The 20,834-nt window shown below is 53.0% G+C and overlaps 1 protein-coding gene across 3 annotated transcripts; it reads left to right on the top strand.

Moving 5' to 3' along the window:
* The first annotated feature begins 2 nt into the window (after nucleotides 1-2).
* ATPSCKMT (ATP synthase c subunit lysine N-methyltransferase) lies at nucleotides 3-19,512 on the top strand. 3 transcript variants are annotated; one of them, XM_075540822.1, is made up of 5 exons: nucleotides 3-315; nucleotides 2,791-3,053; nucleotides 3,766-3,903; nucleotides 5,145-5,195; nucleotides 18,694-19,512. In XM_075540822.1, exons 1-5 carry the CDS (start codon nucleotides 303-305, stop codon nucleotides 18,769-18,771), a joined length of 543 nt encoding a protein of 180 aa, XP_075396937.1. In that variant the 5' UTR covers nucleotides 3-302; the 3' UTR covers nucleotides 18,772-19,512. The 3 variants fall into 3 exon arrangements, with proteins under 3 accessions (XP_075396937.1, XP_075396936.1, XP_075396935.1); XM_075540820.1 differs by lacking the exon at nucleotides 18,694-19,512 and adding an exon at nucleotides 13,869-14,348 and having other exon boundaries at nucleotides 9-315; XM_075540821.1 differs by lacking the exons at nucleotides 5,145-5,195; nucleotides 18,694-19,512 and adding an exon at nucleotides 13,869-14,348 and having other exon boundaries at nucleotides 5-315.
* Nucleotides 19,513-20,834: the final 1,322 nt, after the last annotated feature.

Here is a 20,834-nt window from a genome sequence, read left to right as displayed (position 1 = left end):
CGCGAGACTTCTCGCAGTCCCGACGAGTGTGGCGCCGGGCCGTAGCTTCTGGAAGCGGTACCTCCGGAAACTTCCATCTCCAGGAAACGGGGTGTGTGTGGGTGGGGTGGGGCTCGAGACACGGACTGGAACTCCAGATACCATGGCCCATAATATGGTGGAAGTATGTCACTCATAAGATCTGTGTGGCAGTTTTTCCCCCCTGGATTGTGTCCTGACGGGCGTCTGGTCTCGGCCCTTCCCCGGCTCCGAAGGTGGTAGGGCCCGCTTCCGGATTGCTGCTCAGCGCTGGAAATCTCGCGATGGAGCTGGGAGGTGAGCGGGGCTGGGCGGGCCTGGGCAGGCCGGGGTGGGGTTGCCAGGCGCGGGCGCGCATGGGGACGCGAGGGGCGATTTTCGGCTCCCCACTGCTCTGCTGCGCTCCCGTGGGGTGACTCGACCTTGGAGGACGGGAGAACTGGCCCTCTGAGCTTCTGCAACTAGTCCTTTACCACACTGGAGAGCCTCGTCTTTCACCCGCAGAGCGGCTGGTGGTTTTGAACGCGGCCTGTTAGCAGCCAAACGTGTAACAACTACACCAGCAGCGCTCTTATTTTCTGTCAGAACATTGAAAAGACATTTAATCCCCCCTGTGGCGTGCTCACCACGAGCTCAGCGGCTGGAACCCCCGAACCTTCTTGAGGGAGGAAGATGAACCTGTTTGCCTGGGAAACCCGTAGGGCGAGCTCTGCTCTGCCGTGCAGGCTCGCTATGAGTCCGCATGGCAGTTGGGCGTATGATTTGGGTTTCAGACCGGACGATGTCGGTTTAGTACAGCACAGGGTCTACAGGACGCAGTAGAACGGACGGACTGTACATCTTCATGAGAGCAGACTGCCTGCTGCAGCGTACTAACGCAGGACGTCGGTGGGTCTGAACCCACCATTAGCCTAGCACCTAACCACTGCATCACCAGGGCGCCTGCCAAAAGCTCACTGCCACGGGGTTGATGCCCACGCATAGCCACCCCACAGAGCAGGGCAGATTTGCCCTGTGGGGTTCCTGGGCCGCTTCGCTTTGGTGTGAACTTGGATAAGAACCCTGCTTGCTTGTCTGACGCTGCACTGGCCTCTGCTGTGTTTGGGTGCTGTCCAGTAGGTCCCACCTCACAGAAATCCATATGGAGCAGAACAAAACACTGCCCGGTCCCATGCTAGGCTCACAATGATTGTTCCTGTGCCTGCCCTTGCTGCAGTCACCGTGTCAGCCCATCTCATTGAGGGCCTTCCTCTTTGTCACCGCCCTTCCACTTTACCAACATGACGTCCTTCTCCAGGAACTGGTTTCTCCTGACGGTGTCCACAGTATGTAAGACAAACCTCGCATCCTTGCCTCTAAGGAGCACTCTGCCTCGTACTTCTTCCAAGACACATTTGCTTGTTCTGGCAGGCTGTGGTACTTACAGTATTCTTCTCTGGCACCACAATTCAAATGCATGGATGTACCTGTGGTATTCCTTACGTAGAGCCCAGCTTTCACAGGCCAGGAGCGCTATCTGGCCCCAACCTGCCCCTTCCCACAGAGGTCTTAACCAGTGTCAGGTGGTGGTGGTGATTCCCCTGAGCCTGTGAGTGTTGCTCCTTGGCCTGGCACTTTGCTCAGAACCAGGTGGTGTTCATTGGTTATAAATGCTTCTGGATGCTTGAGGTTCCCTGAGAATGCTTTAAAGGACACATCTCCAAGTGTGGGCTTTTGGGGAGCCCCCCAACCTTATGGGGTCCCCATGGGGTATGTGGGCTTAACTGGGCACTCAGGAGAGCATTGAAGCAGTTACTCGGTTTTGTTCAGGGCTGACTTTGAAGCTCTTTCCTTCCCCACACCCCCCACTCTGAGGTTTTGGGGAAAGCAGATTTACTCTAGTGGCTGTCTCAGCCTGTGTGCTGCCTGGCTGGGTGCAGGGCCCTTCCATCTGCTGAAGCTGGGCAGTGATCAGTGACCAGTGCTCCGAGCTTTCTGGTGTGCGGGTTACACAGACGTGGTCTTCACATGGGGAGTGTGCACTGCTGACCACTGGGCCATGGCTTACCCATGATTTTTTCTGTGGACGAGCCCTGGAGGTTGAGATAACAAATCGATCCACTGCCGACCAGAGTGGCCCTGTCAGACAGGGAGGAGCTGCCCCTGTAGGTTTCTGAGGCTGCCCATCCTTGTAGGAGCCGGGCAGCCTGGTTTTTCTCCCGAGGAAACAGCCACAGGTGGCAAAGATGAGGCTTCTGGTAGTGTTGGTGGGGCCCTGGCAGTGCTGTTGAGTGGGCCTTGGGCTGCTTAGGTTGATGGTTCAAATCCACCAGCTGCCCCTCAGGAGATGAGGCTGTCTGCTCCCATCAGGATCATCAGCCTCGAGGACCCTGTATATGGCTGAGTTGAGCCAGAATCGACCCCAGGGCAGTGAGTTTGGGTTTTGAATGCCGTTAGTGTCCATGTGTTTCTCCCCAACAAGCATTGAGTGCTGCTGGGCCCCGCAGCAGTGCTGGATGGCAGCCAGCTTGGCACAGGCCTAGGCTGTGGCTGCTCAAGACAGGTTTCCCAGGCTGTTCCCGTGAAAAGTCACAGCCTGTGAGCCTTCAGGTCGTCCTGCCCTCCCCACGGACACTCTGAGCCTGGGAATCCCGTAGGTGGTCCCCTGCTCCACAGGGTTGCTCTAAGCCACATTTGGTCGCCTGGGGGAAGTTTGGGGCTTTGGGGGGAAGCAGGAATCACTCGGCATTCCCATCTGCAACTTTGCTGTCTGTCTCTCTCGTCTTGCCCTAGGTACCCCTCAGGGATCCCCCCAGGGAGAAGGCTGCCCCCCTGTGAGCTTGAAGGAGCGGCGCTGGGGACTCCTCCTGACTGCGTTTGTTGGGGGGACGCTGGCGGCCGTGTACGCAGTGGCTGTCCCCTTTCTGGCACCTGCCCTGCGGTCGGTGTGCCTGCCCTTCATCCCTGCAACGCCACGGCAGGTGGACAACGTTGTGCGCATGCTGCAGGGTCGGCGTGGGCCCCTGGTGGACATCGGCAGCGGTGACGGGCGCCTGGTGAGTCCCCAGACCTCGCTGCCCCTCTGATTTGGGAGGCACAGTCGGGATGGAAATCGCAGCTCTGCAGGTGGGCAGGCGGCTGTCAGTGCCTGCTTTCCTCTACATTAATCTCAGGCCAGGGCACCAGATCAGGGTGTGCACCAGGTGGTCACCAGGGCCTGGCCTCCAGGCCGAGATGTTGACCGGGCCCACCACCCCTTCCAGGAAAAAAGTAAACTACTCAGCAACCCCCTGACAGTTAACAGTGTTGTGATTTACCCATCATCCAGCATAGAACGTGACGTCTGCAGCCCCCCAGGGACTGGTCTCTCCATCCAGGACAGAGTTGAGGGTATCTGCCTCTGCAGCCCCCTGGACTGTTCCAGCACTGGCCCCCAGGGGGCAGAACCGTCCACTCTGGGAAACACTGCTGTTAATTGTTATAGGAGTAGAAAGCCTCTCTAGAGCAGCTGGTGATTTTGAACTGCTGACCTCATGGTCAGTGCCCTGTGCACAACAGAACAAAACACAGCCTGCACCTGCCTTATCCTGATGAGTGCTCTCATCCTGGAGCACGTGCTTGTCCATCTGGTCAAGGGTCTTCCTCTTTTCGCTGCCCGTCCACTTTCCCTAGCATGTCCTCCAGGGACTGGGGGCTCTCCCGACAAGCTGTCCGTGGTATGTGAGATGAGGTCTCCCCCTGCTGGCTGCTGAGGAGCTCTCTCCGCAGGTGGTCGCTGCGGCTAAGGCTGGCTTCCCTGCCGTCGGCTATGAGCTCAACCCCTGGCTGGTTTGGTTCTCCAGATACCGCGCCTGGCGAGAAGGCGTGCGAGCCTCTGCCACGTTTCACCTTTCAGACCTGTGGAAGGTAGGTTGGCGGGAGGCAGGTGGTTCTGGGGACTCCTTCTGAGCCCTTACTGTTCATCTAAAGAGGGTAAGGAGCCCCCATCGTTCAAAACCACCAGCAGCTCAGCCGGAGAAGGCTTTCAGTTCATCCCGGAAACCCACAGGGGCAGTTCTACCCTGTCCTGTAGGTTTGTTTTGAGTCACAATCAGCTTCAGGGCAGTGCCTGGGTTAGTGGTGTGTGTGTGTGTGTGTGTGTGTATGTGCGTGTGCATGCGCATACACGTGCAGTGTATGCATGTGCTTGTGGATCCACACATGGGTGCGCGTAGGTGCACATGTATAAGCGTGTGCATGTCTGTGTATAAATATAAATCTGTGCATGTGTGCATCTCTCCATCCCGGATAGAGTGAGGTGTCTGCTTCTGTGCAGGGCTGGATGCGTGTGCCTGTGTGCATGCATATCTCTGTGTGTGTATACGTGGGCATGTATGTCGACAGTTAACATGGGCATGCTTGGATGTATGTGTGTGAGTGTATTTAGAGATAGAGCTGAGTGAAAGACGGTGGGAGGAAAGAGCCCACCAACTTCCTATCCTAATAAAGTACACGGTACAGCCCAAGTTTATTTGAACTCTGAAACCAACCCTGTGATTTCGCCTCTGGGACGCTCCATGGAGCACTCTCTCTTAAGCAAGACCTTCCTGTTGTCACGTGGCTGTCAGTGTGCATGAACCTCTCTCCAGTATGCTTGTGTTGTGTTTCACACCCTGCACACAGAGCGGTCTCTCTCGGGAGCAAATCAGACGGAGGTCAGCGTCAGAGTTCTGACCAGGGGGCCCTTCACCCCTGCTTTCCAACTAGAGACCAGCGGGGTGCCCTTTTACCTGGGGTGGTGGGGGTGGGGTGGGGCTAGCACCGAAGGACGGCTCGGCATAGGAAACCAGGGTGACGGTGGGTGGGCCAAGCAGCTCTGCTTGGGCAGGGCAGCCTCTGCAGACGCCTGCCTGAATGTCCCTCATGAGTTGGTGCTCTGGGACCTGTTGTTGAAGGGACCCCAGGTTTCATCTGTTGGCTGTGGGTGGGTGAACCACACCGGGGTGCCTCTGAAGGAAGGCTTGGTGACCCGCTTCCCTACCCAGCCCTTGCCCCCCTGCCCCCCTCATGGAGTACAGTTCTGTGGGTGCGCTGCTTGGCAGGGTGGGATGTGGCGGCGCCCTGTGGGGCGGCCGGGAGCTGAGCTGCATGTTGCTCCCTCCCCCTAGGTCTCCTTCTCCCAGTTCTCCAATGTTGTCATCTTCGGAGTTCCTCAGATGGTGAGTATGTGCTTCTACAGCCTAGCACCCGGCCCCGCCCGATGGCCCACCCACACTACCCAAAACACTGAGCCCCCACCCCCTCTGTGGACTTGGACCTCAGTTTGCTGGTTTGATGAAGACCACGTGTCAGGTTTTGAAAGCCTCCTTATGTGGAATGCTTGCTTCTGGGAGATGTCTCAGCTTCCGGCTTGAGCGTTCAAAGCTGCAGGTCCACCCGGCCTCTTGTGGTTGTGGGGAGGTGGTGGGTGGGCTGTCTCCTCCCCACCTCCCCCCACCAGCTGATGCTGCTCCTCCATTTGCTTTCTTTCTTGAACCTTCTATTGTGGCTTCTGCGAAAGTTCACACAGCAGCGTTCCCTACACACCCAGCATTGCGCACACAGCCCTCTGGGCCTCGCTGCAGTCCCTCAGTGCAGCAGCTCTCCCCCCACCTCCTCCTGGGCCCCGCCTCCTTTCACTCACCGTTCCTGCCCTCTGAACTGCGTTTGGGTACGTGCCCCTGCATTTTTAGGACATTGACTACTTTAAATTTACCCCAGGTTGGCTGATGGGCCAAACAACTGAGTAGAGTCATGGAGGTCACTTAACATCGACGGTACACTCTGCGGGACAGGACAGCGTGTGATGTGGAGCTGAGACAGGGCAGTGTGCAATTTGGACGCTGTGAGACAGGACATTATGCGATGTAGACATGGTTGTCAAGAAAAGTATACTATAGGTTACACATGACGTTGCTGAAAGATGATGGCATTCCCCCACCGACTCTGCTGCCCCTCAAGTGACATCATGAGACCCTGGCAGTGCAGCTGCTGCCTGTGAGAGAGGGAGGGGCCCGAGCTGTGGGTGGGGGCTGGTGCGTGTCCTACATCCCGGTCTCCCAGTGACGTTTCCGAGCACCCTGGCAGGCCTGTGCATGCAGCAGTGCCTCCTGCACAGAGGATGTGCACGCACAGCTCTACCAGACTCTCGTGGGACACTCGAGACGGCCGTGCCGAGAACGCTCTGCTGGAGCAGCCCCTACACCGTGCTGGCCTGGGGAGCTAGGGGGCGGTGGTTGTGACTGTCATTACTGGTTCACCAAGCTCTCTCTCCTTCCTCAGAGGCCCCAACTGAGACCACAGCAGCCTTGGCAGAGCGGGCACTTGCTGAAATGGTCTTTCATTGTACAGAAAAGGAAAGTGCACATGTGTGTTGCCCCCTCTTCTTCCTGCCTCAGCTCAAGAAATTTAGTCCGACTACCGCGTCCTGCAGAACAACTCTGAGGCTTTCAGACCATGCAGGATGTTTTGGCAAAGCACCCGCCAAAGTGACTGGGTTCTCTAAGTGCTTCATGCTCAGTCAGCCCTACAGAGCCAGCCTCCTCGCGCCTGTCAGGCTGTGTGGCTGGGTGCCAGGTGCTGAAAGGAGGACACTGGTTTCAGACTCCAGTAGGGCCACCCAGGTGGACAGGACAGCTGATGCAGAAGGGATGGGCTGCCCACTTCTAAAGGATTAGCATTGAGAACCGTATGGACAGCATGGAAGCAGCCTCACAAACAGCAGTCAGAGACGTTGACAGAGACGAGCCCCTCCGGTCAGAAGGCACCACTGCACGCACGGCCGAGGAAGAGCTGCCTCCTCCAAGTAGAGTCGACCATGATGACAAGAGTAAAGCCTTCGGGACCTGCGTTTGCTGATGGGGCACCATTCACACCAAGAAGACACAGCCGCGAACCTCCGCGAGTAATCTGGGCGTGGCACATGTGGAACATGAATCTAGGATGGTGGAGGCTGTCACCGACACTCCAGGAGTCAGTGAGCTGAAATGGAACGGTATTGGCCAGCTTGAGAATGACAGATTCAAAAGGATCAGTCTTTAAGTGCGATACTGCGATCGGATATCTGTTTGCATCAAGGAAGTCCAATCCACATGACTATTCAGATTTCACAACCACCACAACAGCTAGTGATGCAGACATGGAGACTTCTACCAACATCTTCAGTCTGAAAGGATCAAACATGCAATAAAGATGTATTGATAATTATTGGTTGCGGAAAGCAAAAGTTGGAGACCGGCAGGAGCAGTCGTTGTGAAATAGGCTTTTGGAGGTAGAAACAAGTCTGGAGATCACACGGTGGGATTTTGCAAAACCAACAACTTGTTTGTAGCACATGGTCTTTTTACAACAGCACAGACAGTGACGGTACGTGTGCACGTCTTCAGATGGGATCTTCTGCGGAGGAGGTGACGGAGAAGCTCAGGATCAGCAGCCAAAATGAGGCCAGGGCCGACTGTGGAACAGACCACCAATTGCTCTCATGTACATCAGGGTGAAGCTGAAGAAAATGAAAACAAGTGCACGGGAGCCGCATTGAGACATGTCAAGAACGGGCCTGACGCGTCAAACCCCAATGACAGGAGAGCTGGTGATCTGTGGGAGGACCTCAAGAACAGCCTGCATGAAGAAAGCAAAAGTCATTGGAAGGTCAGGAAAGCAAGGAAAGATTATGGTGGGGTCAAAAGAGACAGTGAAACTTGCTTCTGAACGTACGGTAGTTGAAGCAGGAAGAAGACGTGATTACGTCAAAGAGCTGAACAGAACGCTTCTGGGGACAGCTTGAGACCACGCTGACAGCCTCATCTTTCCTTCTGTAAGGGGCTGCTAGGCTCACAGCTGCGACCCTTGGGTTTGCAATGGAGCGCTTCACCACTGTGCCACCTGGGTTCCTTTTTGAGAACCAAAGCCCAGTGCCGTCAAGGTGAGTCTGACTCAGAGCCACCCATAGGGCCTCGACTGCTACACGTCTCTATGGGATCTCTCTCCCTCGGAGTGGCTGGTGGGTTTGAACTGCTGACTGTGAACTGTCCAACATCTGACTCTCAGGCCCATTCTCTGGGTTCTGTGGGGCAGGAACTGCCAGGAACTGGTTTCTAGTCAGGGGCAGCAGTGGCCGTTGGCTCTAACTGCCGGAACTCCCGGTGCTTCCTGGGTGGGTGGAGGTGTGATCGCTTCCAGGGCTGTCCTCACAGGGCGGCCAGGGTCCTGCTGTGAATGTCTGCTCTGGTTTGTGACTATGAGACCAAGCACTGGCCACGTCAGCCCTGTGCGCACACACCGTTCAGTGAGGTGGTTTACGTGCATCGCTGGGCAGCCCTCACCACAGTCCACGTCTGGTGTTTCCCTGAGACTCCTGAGCTGTGAGCCCCCACCCCACCTCGGGTACAGATGAGCAGTTGCTGGTAGTTACTCTCTGTTCTCTGCCCAGAGGAAGTAGCAGGCAGCAGCCAGCACCTGCCTCAGAGGCACCAGGGACAGGGGTCAAAAGCTGCTGATGGGTAGGGCTACTTTGCTCACGGTGGGAATCAGTCATGTTTCAAGGTCTGAGACACAGCTAGAAGGGGACGAGCCCTTGTCACCTTGAAGCCTGTACATGTGTGATGTTGGATTCTGTTAGCCAGACACGAGGCGTCACTGCCTCCGTGCCCACCAGCACGCCCTCGCTTGTTGCAGGTCAGGGCCCCTCTCACGGCTGGGCCTACCCCAACTTCGCATGTGATGGTCCTTGGGAATCAAACAAATGGCAAGAGAAAAGGGTTGTTGAAACAGACGCTGATGGTCTCCCCTTTTAGAAACAAAATTCCTGGAAGAAACCGCTGGTGGTTGGGAAACCACACGTTGCGATCCCTTTCTTTGCGTGGTTAGTTTTCCCAGAAGGAACGAAACCGTTTCTTCAGATAACCATCGTCTTGGCTGTTCAGAGACTAGAAACATTCCACCCTCATGGGATTCCTTCTTTCTGATCTTTGTGTTGATGCTGGTGAAGCACTGGGACTGGACTCACTTTTACTCATGGTCAAGGAGCCCTGGTGGCACAGAGGGTTTGATATTGGACTGCTAATTCCAAGGTTGGTGGTTCAAACCCACCAGCTGCTCCTCAGGAGAAAGATAAGTCTGTCTCCCTCTATAATGATTTACAGTCTTGAAAACCTCTGTAGTGTTGGGGACCAGCCTCCCCACACGGACTGGGTCCAAGGGACAGTCGTGTCATTGAGGGCTAAATTAAAGAGACGTCAGACAAGACAAAACCTGCAAGGGCTCCCCTCCACGGTTGCTTCAGGGACCAGCTCCAAGCAGAGAGAGAGGCCGTAATGTAATCTCACGAGCTTACACCGTCTTGGGCATGCAGTCCCCAGTAAGCACATGCATAACGGGAGGGGTTGTGCGAGGGCATGCATGTGACAAGGAGGCTCACACATAACAAGATGGGCGAGCTCTAGAGTCAGTAGGGCAGCCTAACCTTGGTCCTCTGAGCTGGCTTGACTTTAGGTGTCTTTGAGCTCTTCACCAGGGGAACCATCAGAAGGGAGTGGGCCCTGCTGGGGTGGGATGGACAATAGGGTCTGATTGCTTTTGATGGCAGACAGCCTTTAGGCAGTTGACTTTCAAGGAGATGTAGTAGCAGCTATGTGCTTGTAAGTAGCACCTTAACACTGGCATTATGGGGAGTAATTCTTACTTAGTGGAATGTGAGTGGGACGCAGCTTCAACCCACGAACATGAAGGTTCCTCCACAGGAGCCCTGGCCTCCTAGACTCCTTCATGTTCTGCTGCTGAGAGATTATCTGCCCACACGCTCTTCTGTCTCGCACACTGTGTGGCTGCTGTGAATTGGCTCGGTGGCAGTTGGTTTGCGCCTGTGCATTGGGATCGACTTGATGGCGACTAAGAACACCCACCACCACCTTGGGCTTGCCCTTAGTCACTAACCTAAAAGTTGGCGGTTCAAAGCCATTCAGTGGAAAAAAAGGTCTGGTGATATTGTCCATAAACATTACAGCCAAGAGACAGTTATTTTGTGTTACGGTGGGGCCACCATGGTGGTGAGCAGCGACAGCCTATATATTGGTCATGCAGAGGGGTTTCCAGCTGGAGTGTCCACCCAAGTGCTATCTCTTTGTACATCTAGATTTTATCATTGTCAGGTACTCTGAGTCGGTTCTGGCCCATAGCCCCTGTGCACAACAGAACGGAACACTGGTCATACACCATCCTCATAGTCATTCTTATGCTTGGCCCAGTTATTTTATTGGCTTCCTTAAAAGGGCATATAATTTGCTCAGGTCTTGACTTATAACCATGCCCACAAAGAGAAACGGAACGCTGACGTGGATCTCCTGGTGGAACTGGAACCAGATTTAAGGCAGTGCTCCAAATGTCAGAAGGATGGAGAGGCCAGAGCAAAGATGCCCGGGGCCAGATTGTGATGATTTGAGCATCAGGCTAAACAAGGACAATAAACACTTGTTTAAAGCGTTGAAAAGCAAGGACGTCACTTGAGGTATTTGCTATCAGCTCATATGCAGGTGAGAGTCGGACATTGAATAAGGAAGAGCAGAGTGGAATTGATGTGTTTGAATTGTGGAGCTGGAGAAGACCATGGAAAGCATTGTGGACTGCCAAGAGGACAAACCCATGTCTTGGACGAAGTACAGTTAAAAGCTCCTTAGAAAGGAAGATGCCGAGACTTCATCCTATGTACTTTGGACAGTCGTCAGGAGAGACCAGTCCCTGGAGAAGGACCTCATGCTTGGTGAAATAGAGGGGCAGCAAAAAAGAAGACCCACCAGCAGATGGAATGGCTGCATCAGTGGGCTCAAGCCTAAGAACAATTGTGAGGACGGCGCAGGGCCAGGCGGTGTCTGGTTCTGTTGTGCAAAGGGGGGCTGAGAGCCAGAACCGACTCAATGGCACCTGACGACAACAGCAGTGAAACATTACCCATCGGATGAAACGAGAGTCCGGGAACTCATGCTTACAATGGTGGATGGAGGCATGGATAAATGGACAACTGACTAGATAGATGAGTCCATGAGGGTGGATGGGTGCATACGTGGATAAATGCATGTATGAGTAGTAGAGGACAGATGGATGGATGGATGGATAAGGGAGAAGAGCATTCTTTTTGTCACCATAGAATGCTGACTGTGTCTAGAAGGAGCAGTGGAGTTAGCAGATTACCACGCTGCAGCCATCTCCGTAAAAACCGATGCAGGTTGGAATCATGAGTGAGTTAGTTTGATGTAACAGGACGTTTGCATCAGCTTAACGCAGTTCCCCACAATTGAGTATAAATTATTAAAAGCAACTACCCACCATTACTTGTAAACCATTAAAAGTACCGTCCATAAATTAGTTACGAAAGAGAACAGTGATAACTGCCGGGAGGGGACCGTTACCACCTCAATCATGGCCCTTGCACGTGGGAGCCTGAGGAGGTCACAGCGCCCCTCGTGGGCATCCTGGTCCGAGGCGAATCATTCCAAGGAAGCAGCAGAGGAAGCCAAGGTGAAGGCCGTTCCATAGAATGAGTGGCCTATGTTCCTGAAGACCAGCGTAGCACAGTCTGGGGGATTGCTGTGAGACTGGAAGTTGTGCCTCTGGGATTTAAACGACCTTCAGGGTCACCCATGGTGGGCAACAGAACGTTTTCCACCCAGAGCTGAAGGAGCCACTGGACAGGCCCCAAGCCCGCCCCACCCGCTCGCATCCAGTTCCCTCATACTCCTAGCGACTCCATGCGGGATTTCTGAGACAAAATCCTTCTCGGGACGGCCAGGGATTTGAACTGTTGACCATGGAGCTAGCAGCTCTGTCTGACCCACAGCATCACCAGGGTCCCTTCATTCCTTTGTGTTCCTTTAATCTGGGAAAAAACTCCACTGACTGAAGTCGTGGGCTCCGCCGTAACACATGTGAGGACGACACATTGAGAGCTCCTGTGAGTTGACCTTGACGTGATGGCACTCCCACCACCATCATGGACAGAACATGGAGGGGTGTGGGAACATCACACGAGGATGGAGGGAACCCGCAGGGGTCACAGAACCAAAAGGAATTGGCTGAAGTTCCGCTGTCTCCTGATTTAAGACCTGATGGCTTTGAAGGATCAAGTCCACACTGCACTGAAGTCATCGGTGACAAAGGGCACCACAGTTCAAGTGCATCAAGTCAGTTGATCCGTAGACATTTCACTGGATCTAAGATGCTACCAATTTTACCAAACGTCACTGAGAAAGAATGTAGTGATGCGAATTAGAATTGGAGACAAAGTTAATTCTACGATCCTGTCTCTTCCAGAAGTGTCAGGAACATGGGAAGCCATGTCTGAGGAGAGAGGAACCCGGGAGGACGTGGATGTTCTCACAGACAAAGGACGCCACTCAGTTGCCACCACTATGTGATTGTAGTCAGGAAACCAGGTTCTGTGATCCCAGAAAAGTGGCTCAGTCCACAGTCTATATCAGAAGTGGTCTTATCCCTGTCCTTGAGTGCTTTCCATCCTTTAATTTCCTGCAAGGGTCATTTTTATGAGTGGTATTTTTAGGCAAGCGTTTTCAGGGCTCTTAATTAAAGCCAGAATAACATTTGGAATTAATTTCCTCTTTGCTCACTGAAGGGTCTTTCAAGGAATGGGACCATTGCATCTAAATAATAAATTCTCAAACTTTTTTGACCTACTCCCCCCCCATCCTTCTGCAGGACCCCCCCAAAGCTCAGTGACCCCTAAGCTAATTGTGTCCTATATTTTTGTCCCATTCCCATAATCCTGGTTAAAGTGTAGGCATCTGCTTTTGTAGCACCTCCCCCCCCCCCCACCGGCTTGTTCCTGCGCCCCTGGGGAGCGGCATCACTCACTTTGGGAAACTGCTTTAATGACCATTTGTGGGCGTGTAGATTATTCATGGTCCCTTGGCTGTCCATGAGGTCAGTTTCAGCCTCTTTGTTTACAATATCGGTAATTTGTGTCATCTCTCATTTTATTTGTTTGCCTGGTTAGAAGTTTTTCAATTTTATGGATCTTTCCAAGGAACCAGCTTTTGGTTACATTGTTTTTCTTTAAATCCTGCCTTCAACTTCAGAGATGTCTGTTCTGATTTTTACTGTATACTTTAGTCATATATAAATGCATGTGAATTTATATTTAAGTGAACATAAGGTGGGAGTTCAGATGATTGGTTTTAGATTTCTCTTGTTTGAATGATTGTTAAAGTCGTGGCTTAGGTGAGTGTTTGTGCCCTACTGATGGGGCCTTCCAATGGCTCGCTCTCTCCTGACGCTTGCCTTTGACGCTGCGGCCTTCCCTGCGAGCCTTGCTCCTGCTGGTCTCACAAATTTTGATGCATCGCATTTTCATTTTATTTTAGTTGAGAATATTTAAAAATCTCTGGAACGTCTTCCTTGACCCACATTTTGCCTCTCAGAGTGGTGGTTATCCTCCAAACACTCGCCACCTGTCATTTCTGTCCTTGACCGCTAGTCTCAGTCCACTGTCTGGGATTCCGTTTTGAGGTGTCTTGGCCCATGGTGCGGCCTCTCTTGATGGCTGTTCCCTGTGAGTCTGAGAAGAGTGTGTGTTGTGCTCTTGTGTAATGGAGTGTTCAGCAAATGGTAACCGGCCCATCTGGTTGGTGGTGCTGCCCACTTCTGCCCTGTCCTCGCTGATTCTGCCCGTGGCTCTGTCAGTGACAAATAGGACGCTGCCGAAGCCCCCTCCCCACCCCCCTTCATGGTGGAGTCTTCCTCTCCACCCATTTGCCTCCCCTCTGTTTTGGCACGTGCAGGCTCAGGTTCGCGCTGTTGTCGCGGAACACTGCGTCTTCTCACTGCACTGGTGCCCGTTTCCCCTGCAGATGCCGCAACTGGAGAAGAAACTGGAGCTGGAACTTCAGGACGATGCCAGAGTCATTGCTTGCCGCTTCCCCTTCCCAAGCTGGACCCCAGACCATGTCACTGGGGAGGGGACAGACACCGTGTGGGCGTATGATGCGAGCACCTTCAGGGGGAGAGCGAGAGCACCCGGGACGCTGGTGCCCCCTCCCAAGCGGGTTCCCGGAAGCACCGGGCTCGCATGAGGGCCATGCTCTCAGCACGCACCACCCTCCTGGACATGCACGCGAAAGCTGGAGGGCGACCGACAGCACTCCTTCCTTGCAGGGCTCCGAGGGGCGTTCTCGCTGCCCTTTGTGCAGGTAGATGCGTGCAAAGGGAGCAAGTGCATCTTGAGCAGGGTGGAAGCCGCCTCAGATGAAAAGACGGGCTTGCTTGGAGCCATCTGGAGCCACACACAGTTGCTGTTTCCCACAGCTGCAAAATGAACAAATAAAGTCTCATCATTCTTACCAATGGTGTCGCTATCTCTTCTGGATGCTTCTCTTTCTTCTCCGTGCTTTGTGACAACATTCATTCTGTAGAGGATTGAGAGGCATGGAGGGTTTATGACATTTACTAGGAATCATTTTTTCCAAGGCTTTTGTTTGCCATAGTGTAACCAGTCTTAAGATACGTGTGTGTTTATACATTTTAACATTAGCATGTGTGAACTTTTGGGACACCTCTCAGTTGGTAAGGAGCCCTGGTGGTACAGTGAGTTAAGCATGGGGTTGCTAAGTGAAAGGCTGCTGGTGGGACACCCCCTCCCCCCAGCTGTCCCCCCAGCTGTTCTGCAGGAGAAAGGTGGAGCTGTCGGCTTCCATAAAGATGTATCCCTGCAGAACTCTGCCCTGCTGTGCCCTGTGGGGCTTCCATGAGTTGAAATTGACTTGATGGCAGTGGGTTTAGTTTTTCGGGTCTTACTGGGTTCCCTAGAGAAGCAAACCCAAGAATGCTTATAGGTGTACATAGATAGAGCTTTGTGTACGTCATCAGAGATTTGTGTACGTGAACAGAAAGGGCCTTCCAGAATGGGCTCTCACAGCTGTAGAAGGAGGTCTGTCCACTCCTGGTCAAGTTGGTGGGTCAGATGTAAACTGATGGCTTCTCCCGACTTGTGTAGCTGCCGAGCTAGTCAGGAAGCTGGAGGACAGAGCAGAGAGACCACAGGCTGGAGGGTGCAGAGCTGAAGGATCCAAGAACAGCCCAGTGCATCCAGGGTTGGCAGGGTTGGCGGGAGGTGGGTGGATACTGCAGGGTTCTGATCCAGCAGTAGAAGTGAGCTCACTTCCACACTGTCTGTGACAAGAGCTGGTTCGTCACACCTTGAGCAAAACCACGTGTGCGGTCCGGCCCCATGACTGAACAGGCCCTGAGGAGTAACTACAATTGTGGAAGGAAAGAGTGACAGACATCGAGAATGGGCTCACCTTTCCCGACGTCAGGATCTGGAGAAAGAACAAATGTAAACTTCTAATGGGTTTATGCAGTCATGGGCATGCAAGCCCCTCGATCACATACACAGCGTCCCCCCCCCCTTTTTAACACAGGGAAGGGATGAGTCACCGATGATTTACTGTATACTATATGCCTATATTATACACTATATTCCTCCGGCTCCTTGAGGCTTCCTCACCCCCCACTACCATGACCCCAGTGCTGCTTCTCAATCCAGACTAGACCGGAACATGTACACAGGTATAGAAAGGGATGGGAGCCCATGACACGTGGAATCCAGGAACAGGAGTGGGAATAGTGATACCAGAAGGGTAGGGGGACAAGGAGGAGTGGAAGGGAGAGGGGGAGAACTGATCAGAACGATCAACACATAACCATACACCCCGTCCACGGGGAGGAACAACAGAAAACATGGGGGAAGGGAGACAGCGGTTGGTGTGAGATGGAAATAATTACAATGTACAATATCGGGGGTCATGAGGGTGGGGCATAGGAAGAGCTGATAGCAAGGGCTCAATAGAAAGTAAATGGCTAGAAGAGAACGAAGGTAACATATATACAAACATGACTGATTCAGTTGATGTATGGATTGTGATAAGAGTTGTATAAGCCCCCAATGGGCTTGTACAACTCATCACAATCCATACATCCATCTGTTGTGTCACGCACATTTGTTGCCATTGTCATTTTCAAAACATTTTCTTTCTACTTGAGCCCTCGGTATCAGCTTCTCAAATTTCCCCCTCCCTCCCCCGCTCTCCCTCCTTCATGAACCCTTGATAATTTATAAATTATTATTTTTTCATGTCTTACACTGACTGATGTCTCCCTTCACCCACTTTTCTGTTGTCCATCCCCCTAGGAGGGGGTTATAGGTAGATCACTGATGTTTCCCCTATTCCCCTCCCCCTTTCACTTAGCTTCCTGGTATGGCTACTCTCAATATTAGTCCTGAGGAATTTATCTGTCCCGGATTCCCTGTGTTCCCAGCTCTTTATCTGTGCCTATGTACATGCTCTGGTCTAGCCAGATTTGTGAGGTAGAACTGGGGTCATGCTAGATGGATGGTGGGGGTGGCGGGCGGGAGGAAGCATTAAAGAACTAAAGGAGAGTTGTATGTGTTATCGGTGCTACTACACTGCACCCTTGGTGGCTCGTCTCTTCCCGTGACCCCTTCTGTAAGGGGATGTCTAGCTGCCTACAGGTGGGTCTTAACCCTTGGATGTCCTTGAGTTCATTAGGGGAGTAACCCAAGACCAGTGTCGCAGACAGCATCAGAAGGGGGTTGACTGACCTTTGAGCAAGGTGGACGATAGAACTTGTTTGCTCTCAGATAGGCAGCATTTGGCCGCATAGACAGCAATCGTGCTTGTAAGAGGCATCTTTAAAATGACACCATTATGGGGGGTCATTTTTAATCTGGAGAATGTGATGACATTATCTCTACCTCCCAATGTGAAGGCTTTCCCCCATGAGAGTCGGCCTCCCAGACTCCTTGGTTATGAGTTTGGCTACACGCATTCCCTTCCAGGTCTTGGTTTCCCACAACTTCCCTCGATGCAATCAAGGGTGTGACCAGATCAAGAAGGTCTGTTCTCCCCACAACTGCCTGGCTGTTCTGTGGGAGATCCCCCGGTGGGGTTTACCACCCTGTGGTGGGTCAGATCGTGGGAGAATCCTGGCCCGGTCAAGTTGTCTTAAGACCCAACCACCGCGATGGTGTTTCATCATTGCAGTTGGGGTTGTCCAGCCGTGGAAGCCGTGGTGTTGGCTCTGCTAGTGTTTCTGGTTGGGTGACTACAGTGTTCAGGTGGTTAAGGAATTCAGAGAGGTGCGGGGTAGGGGTGAGGAGGTGGTCGTGATGTAACAGGTCGTGAGCTGAGGAGCCTGGCGGTGAAGTGGTTACCCGCTGGGCTGCGATCTGCACGGTTGGCAGTTCAAAACCAGTTTCAGTCTCAGAAACCCCCGAGGGTCTCTGCTAGTCAGCATTGTTGAAACGGCAGTGATTTGGGTTCTGATGTTGAGCTGGGAGTAAGCCGGACCTGGGTTCCTGGGTCACGGGCGTCATGTGCAGGTGGCTCGGGCTTGTGACTGAGCTCTGGGCTGGTTGGTTCCCCAGGGGTAAAGGGTTCTGATGGCAGAGTTGCGGGTCATACCTACCGTCTCCTCCTGCATCTTAGGGAAACCAAACCCAACTCACTTCCAGCACGTCAAGGCCGGCTCATGGCGGGGTGGTTACAGGTTCGACTGCCAGGGCCAAGGCCAGCAGTTCCAAAGAACCTGCTACTCTGCGGGAGAAAGGCAGGGCTGAAGAGTCAGTGTCTCAGAGCCTTGCAGGGGCAGTTCTACCCTGTTCTTTAGGGTCCTTGTGAGATGCACTGTCTCCTCCCCTGGCAGTGAGGGGAGGAGGGGGACAGGGTGGAACTGCCCTGTGAGTTTTCAAGACTGAGATGCTTTGAGGGAGTAGAAAGCCTCATCTTTCTCCTGCGGTACAGCTGGTGGTTTCAAACCGCTGCCCTGGTGGTTGGCAGGTCAAAGTGTATTCACTGTGCCTGCAGGGGTCCAAGTTATTTATTTTATGCCTCATTTGGGAGCTGAGGCTGATTGGCTTAGAGAAAGGGGAGGACAACCTTCGAACATGATTTGACGAACTTCCTACTTCTGAGAGTTGATTTTGATAATTCCTTGCTTATCGCGGAAGGAAGCCCAGCCTTACCCTGTCTCTTGCCTAAACACCAAGTGACCTCACGGAGACTTGGTGACATGTCCTCTGCTGTGCTACTGACGCTGCAACACTCCCTCAATGTCCCTGCTGTCCAATCCCTGCTGATTCTCAGTGACCCTTCAGGACAGGGTACAACTGCCTCTGCGGGTTTCCGAGACTAACTTCATGGGAAGAGAAAGCCTCATCTTTCTCCCATGGAGTGGCTGGCGGTTTTGAACTGCTGACGTTGAGGCTAGCAGCCCACCATGTAACTGCTTTGGCACCAGGGATTCTCTGACTTCTATACTGCCCGGGAAACTCCAAGGGGCAGTTCTGTTATTTCCTGCAGGGTAGCTGTGAGCTAGACCCCGCAGGTCTGCAGTGGCTTTTGTTTTTTTGGGTCTTTTGTGAGAGTGTTGTCCACCCAGGGTTGGTCTCCTGTGCATTCTGCTCTCTGGCATCCTGGGTCCCAATGGGCCTGGTGCCCTTTCTGCCCTTGAAGGAGGCCCAGGCCCATTCTGCCAGGAGTTGTCTTCTTGAATGCAGCTCTGACTGCGGTTCGCAGGGAAGCAGCCGTCACCTTGTTTTCTCATTCGGTGCTTTCTCTGCTTCACCCGCGTGTTTTCTCTGTGTGTTTCCCACAGATGAAGGGGAGACGTTTCCACCCACAGGCGAGGAGGAGGAAGAGGCCGGGCGGATCTGAGCTTTCCCAAGATCCCTGAGCCCCATTGGCGTCCAAGTGTGGCCTGATTCTGGCGGTGTTTATGGGTGCCTTGGGGAGATAAGTTTTGCTCCTGTTTGAATCAAAACAGGAGGCTCCGGTGGTTTTATCTGGGACAGGGTAAGGAAGGAGGTTGCTGCAGAGACCATGGCCTGTGCTTAGACTGACATGAACAAACAGACATTTCCAGTGCTCCACGTGCCTGGCGGCCAAACACTGAAAGCGGCTGGGAAGCATGGGAAGAGTCCGGGCCGACTACGATGAACCCTGTCCAGAAGCAGACAGAGTGTCTGTGGGATTAAAGCGAGGAGGGCTGTCTCTGAAGGGGAGAGTGGAAGGACAGTGACTTGGTGCTCAGGGACGTCCGTCTCCAGCCCCACCCTCCCCAACACCAACACAGCTCCCGAGAAGTGCCAAAGAGGTCTGCGCTGTGGCTTTCCTCCAAGTCTGCGTCAGTCTGGGCACATTACAGAAACAAGTCCACAGACACGCATGTGTATAAGAGAGTTTTTTTAACTTAATTTTTAAAAACATTTTATTAGGGGCTCATACAACTCATCACAATCCATACATATACATACATCAATTGTATAAAGCACATCCGTACATTCTTTGCCCTAATCATTTTCAAAGCATTTGCTCTCCACTTAAGCCCTTTGCATCAGGTCCTCTTTTTTTCCCCTCCTTCCCCGCTCCTCCCTCCCTCATGAGCCCTTGATAATTTATAGATTGTTATTTTGTCATATCTTGCCCTATCCAGAGTCTCCCTCCCCCCCCCCCCCCCCACCTTCTCTGCCATCCATCTCCCAGGGAGGAGGTCACATGTGGATCCTTGTAATCAGTTCCCCTTTTCCAACCCACTCACCCTCCACTCTCCCAGCATCGCCCCTCACATCCCTGGTCCTGAAGGTATCATCCACCCTGGATTCCCTGTGCCTCCAGCTCCTATATGCACTAGTGTACAACCTCTGCCCTATCCAGTCCTGCAAGGTAGAATTCGGATCATGGTAGTTGGGGGGAGGAAGCATCCAGGATCTGGGAGAAAGAGAGTTTTATAGAAAGGGTATGTGCACATCAAGAAAACATCCCCACCCAGTGCTGCCCAAGCCCACAAGTCCAACATTAGCCCATATGTCTGACACCAATCCACAAAGTCCTCCTCCATCTCACAAAAGACATGCAATGATGCTAACTGCAGGAGGAAAGCCGAGTCAGTGAATGTATAAGCATCTCAGCGCTGGCAGGGGTCTCCGCACGGCTGCTCCAGCACCCAGGGCTGCATCGGGGTAGGTCCATGCAGCTTCTTCTCAGGGATGTCTTGCAGGAAGTGATCCTTGCCAGCTGAAGCAGGAACTGGCTAAGGCAGCTGCACCCTGGTCTGACCATCAGAAAGCAAGATACCTGAGAACTAGAAAGGTGAGGCTCACCAAGCCATTTATCTCTCCGCCCTTCACTTAACCCCACATGTGTTTATCGGCCAGGTTGGCACAATAAACTTTAACTCAATCCACCCCTTGCCAACTTGGCACCTGTACATAATTCTTTAGCCTCACAACTGCAATTAAGTAACACCTACACCTTAATCCTTTAATCCTTTGAATACGTTCCCCTCACCTATGAAAGTTTATAAGCCAACCACTTAATGCCTTTATCTCCCAGTTTTGGGTATCCAATTTAAAGCCTTTGTTCCGAAAGCCAATGCTCTGGCCCCAGGAATGAGGACTGTCTTCAAAGTGTGGGCTGATCATGCTAGTATGTAGAAGTGCTATGCAGTGATGTGGAAACCTCACTGGTTTTAGACGTTTAATAGCAGAAAAGAAAAGCTGCTTCCCCCTCCCCACACACACCCAGAGGTGTAATTTACACACACCAAGACTTGCCCTTTTTAGCACAGGATGCTGAATTTCAACAGATGCTCACAGTTACATAACTACCCCCACAACCAAGGCAGAGAATGATTCCTCCCCCCAATCCCCTTGCCCTCTCCCTTCCCCTCCCTCCTGCCAGCCACAGCTCTGCCAAGCCTGGCACCCGGTAGGTGCTCAGTCCCAGCCAGGACTTTGC

This window comes from Tenrec ecaudatus, chromosome 2 (assembly GCF_050624435.1).
Source record: "Tenrec ecaudatus isolate mTenEca1 chromosome 2, mTenEca1.hap1, whole genome shotgun sequence".
In the NCBI taxonomy this organism is placed as follows: domain Eukaryota; kingdom Metazoa; phylum Chordata; class Mammalia; order Afrosoricida; family Tenrecidae; genus Tenrec; species Tenrec ecaudatus.
Note: the sequence above shows the minus strand (reverse complement) of the source record. Positions and strands in the feature narration are given on the sequence as shown.

Excerpts from the sequence above, each read along its gene's own strand:
- ATPSCKMT (XM_075540820.1), top strand. Across the intron at positions 3,054-3,765 it reads GCAGCGGTGACGGGCGCCTG|GTGGTCGCTGCGGCTAAGGC; the intron begins GTGAGTCCCCAG and ends CTCTCTCCGCAG. Across the intron at positions 5,196-13,868 it reads TCTTCGGAGTTCCTCAGATG|ATGCCGCAACTGGAGAAGAA; the intron begins GTGAGTATGTGC and ends TTTCCCCTGCAG.